This window comes from Crocuta crocuta, unplaced genomic scaffold (genome assembly GCF_008692635.1).
Source record: "Crocuta crocuta isolate KB4526 unplaced genomic scaffold, BGI_CrCroc_1.0 scaffold352, whole genome shotgun sequence".
Taxonomy (NCBI): Eukaryota; Metazoa; Chordata; class Mammalia; order Carnivora; family Hyaenidae; genus Crocuta; species Crocuta crocuta.
The window spans coordinates 4,007,002-4,010,261 of record NW_027532169.1 but is presented as its reverse complement, the minus strand read 5'-3'; the positions used below and the strand labels follow the sequence as shown (position 1 = coordinate 4,010,261).

Genomic DNA, 3,260 nt, shown 5'->3' with positions numbered 1-3,260 from the left:
TCCCGAGTTTTATTTAGTGATTTAATTTCACTTTAGTTTTAAGGTTTGACCTGAGAAGTCTAGGCCTCAGATTTTTTTTTTTTTAATCATTTTCCTTTGTTTTCATTTTAGACCCAATGGTGGTTGGGCTTCGGGTCACGTGACGACTTCTTTGTAGCTCCGGAAGAGAACGGTGAAGTTTAGGTTGCTTGGAAGAAGCAGTAAGCGGCCAGATTTTGCTGTTGCTGATGTTGTTATTGTTGTTGTTGTTGTTGAAGGGGTGCCAGGAAGTTGTGGCCAAAGGCATGCGGAGACAGAAGGTCAATGTGAAAAGCCGAGAGGCAAGGAAGCCCAAGGGAAAGACCTAAAGAGAGCACCCAAGGGTCCTCTTTCCATCCCCCCCCCCCAACTTGTTATTTAAATCTTAAAGAAGTTGGCAGAATGGTCCAGGCCTGGGGCACCGCAAGGGGGTGGGGAGTTGGGTCTGAGTGAGTACTTAAAAGCCAAGACGGGGTCTTCCATGTCCTTCTTTCCTTGGGGGGGCTTTGGCAGGCAGCAGCCTCCCTCTGCTCGCTAAATTGGACCACCAGAACAAGATAAAATTGATAACAGAAAGTTTATTCAAGAATTGTTTGACAGACAACCCTTTTAAGTAAGGAAAAAAGTAACTACGGAAGAACAAAGAAAGTTCCAAGAGGGAATTAACTCTAATTCTACAAATTCAGGACTATACAATGACAAGAGGAGCTGAGTTCATGCCTTTTAGAACTAATTACAATTGCTCATAAGTACGCGTTTAACATAAATCTACAGCTCTTTTCTAGAATACGATAACTAAAATAGCTGGTTTTACAGGACAGGGAACACAACGTCCTTTGTAACAAGTAAATACTAAAAAAGTACAATTTTTTCATTTTTTTCCCTCATATAAATACATAATGTAAGGGGGGATAAATAATACAAAAAAAGAAAATATTTTAACAGGCTATAACCAATAAATATATATGAAAATGTTCACTAGAACACACACTTTTTGAGCGATGCTGGACTCCTGCAGACCCAGGCACCTCTCACAGTTGTTTTTATATCCATTAAAATGTAAACTCTAAGTGCAACAAAAGTGTCCGGGTCAGGGGGCTGAGCAAGGCCGGCGGGCCCAGCTGCAGCCCCTGGCTGGGACAGACAGTTTGTTAAAATATACCATGTTTTCACTTTAAGTCAAGAGAGCAACAGAAGAAAAGAAAAGTGTAGACCCTCGCGTCGCCCGATTGCTTTCTGTGGAGAGAGGGGGATGGTCCTGGAGCTGAAGATGAGAGGCAGCAGAGTGGCCAAAGCTTCAGTCCTGACACCTTGCCTGCTCTGACCTCCCAGCTTGCCGCAAAAGAAAAAAATATATATATTTATAATATAGACAGCTCTGACTTTCAGGATCTCTCGCCATCCCTGAGCCCTCTGAAAACTGTAATAGGTGGGGGCGGGGTGTGGATATCAATGTCCTAAAGCAGAAAATATGGGGCTAAAAATGGAGGGAGGGCCCCCCAGAAACCTCAGATAGATGGGAGGAAAAACTTGAGGCTTCAGGGAAGTGGGAGGGGAGCGTGCGTTGCGCCCTTGGTTTTGAAATGGGCTTTCTTTTTTTCTGTCTGTTTTTGAAAGGAGAACTGCAAAGGGGGAAAAAAAATCGAGATCTGGAGGGATCACTCACAGAGATGGAAGGTAAGTTGGTTGGTGGGCGATGGCCTAGCCATCTTGTCTGCTTTTAAAACTGTGCTTCTCTGCCTCGTTTCCCTATCTGCTCTTCCTCCGCCCCACTCCGGAGCGTGGGATTCCAACTGGGTATTGCTGGAGGCCTCGGATGGAGGGGATCCTTTCCACACGCTGCTGTGGATTCCTCTCCCCTGGGTTGGCAGGCGGATGGAACATGGACTGGAGGACCTTAGAAAGCAACTTCTCAGGGGAGGGGGAGGGNGAGTGGCTCTCACCTCCCTGCCTCGCCACTTCAGACCTCCAGGCTGTCCCCTCAGAGCCCCCCCCCACACCTGCGCCCCTCCTCACTCTCGCCCACCCCAAGACCTCGCCCCCCTCCCATCACAGGTGTGTTAATTTGGGCGCTTCTTGGATTCTACCCTGAGGAGGAGGCGCGTGGTGAGAGGAGAGGTCTGTGTAGGTAGGGTGGGGATCGCAGGGTCCGTGGTGCTGGTTGGGGGCCATAGGGGGCGCCCCATTGTAGTCCAGGTTCCCCGAGGGGTGGTGGGAAAGGTGATTGNGCAGAGCCGCCCCCGCCCACGTACACGGGGCTGCCCTGCATGGTGGGCGTCCCGTAGGCGCCCCCGTTGGCTTGGAGGACGTGGGGCTCGTAATCGGGCGCCGGGGTCGGGGGGTACTTCTGCGGGGCGCCGCAGCCTTTGAGAGGGGGCTGGTAGTTGGAGGGCAGCGCGTAGGCATTCTGGTGGGCTTTGCCGAAGGCGGGCGGGGACGGGCTCTCGTAGCTGGGGGTCATGGAGTGTAAGGCGTTCATGAAGCCGGCCGTGGACTGCATGGGTTGCGGGGGGCTGCCGGCAGGGGAGGGGCCCCCGGACGACGAGGCCAGGCCCTTGGCCTTCTGGTCCTTCTTGTACTTCATGCGCCGGTTCTGGAACCAGATCTTGATCTGCCGCTCGCTGAGGTTCAGCAGGTTGGCCATCTCCACGCGGCGCGGCCGGCACAGGTAGCGGTTNAGCGATTGTGATTAATACCCACAGTAATCATACTTAATAATAATCAATCGTTGACGACTCTGCGTCTACTGGCGGCGTCTCGTGGCTCTGCGGCCTGGCAAAGGGGCTGAGGCCCAGCGCCCGGCCTTCGGGAGCTCTCGGCAGCCCAGGTGAAGGGCGGCTGGAGGGAGAGCGCGTCGGCGGGGTCAGGGGTCATCAGGTGGCGGGGGCTGCGGGGAAAGCGCCGCTGCGGCCGCCCCCTGATATTGTTCCCCGGCCGCCGCCTGGGCGCCTGGGGGCTGGGTGCTAGAATAACAGTGACATTCCTGGCCCGGACAAAAGCGGACGACGAGGAAGGCGGAGAGCTGGTACCTGTGCCGGGGGAGCTGTTTTTCAGCTTGGACGTCTGCCTTGACTCTTTCATCCAGGGGAATATCTGTTTGGTGAGGGTGGAGTTGGAGCCGGGAACGCACTTGGGGGTGCCGCTTTTGCCGGGCCCGCCCCCATTACTGCTGTTGCTAGTGGTACTGGTAGGTGCGGCGCTGGGCGGGGGGGAGCCGGGCGGGGCGGGCAGGGGCTCGGGGG

At 53.8% G+C, this 3,260-nt stretch overlaps 1 protein-coding gene across 1 annotated transcript in view; it reads right to left on the bottom strand.

Annotated features, from left to right (window-relative positions):
• Positions 1-2,067: 2,067 nt before the first annotated feature.
• The window catches only part of HOXB3 (homeobox B3), a 1,756-nt gene continuing 563 nt past the window's right edge, over positions 2,068-3,260 (bottom strand). The window contains 3 exon segments of the mRNA XM_077776874.1: positions 2,068-2,245; positions 2,247-2,703; positions 2,766-3,260. The exon segment at positions 2,766-3,260 is cut by the window's right edge and continues 8 nt beyond it. Of these exon segments, the coding sequence (XP_077633000.1) occupies positions 2,068-2,245; positions 2,247-2,703; positions 2,766-3,260 (1,130 nt within the window).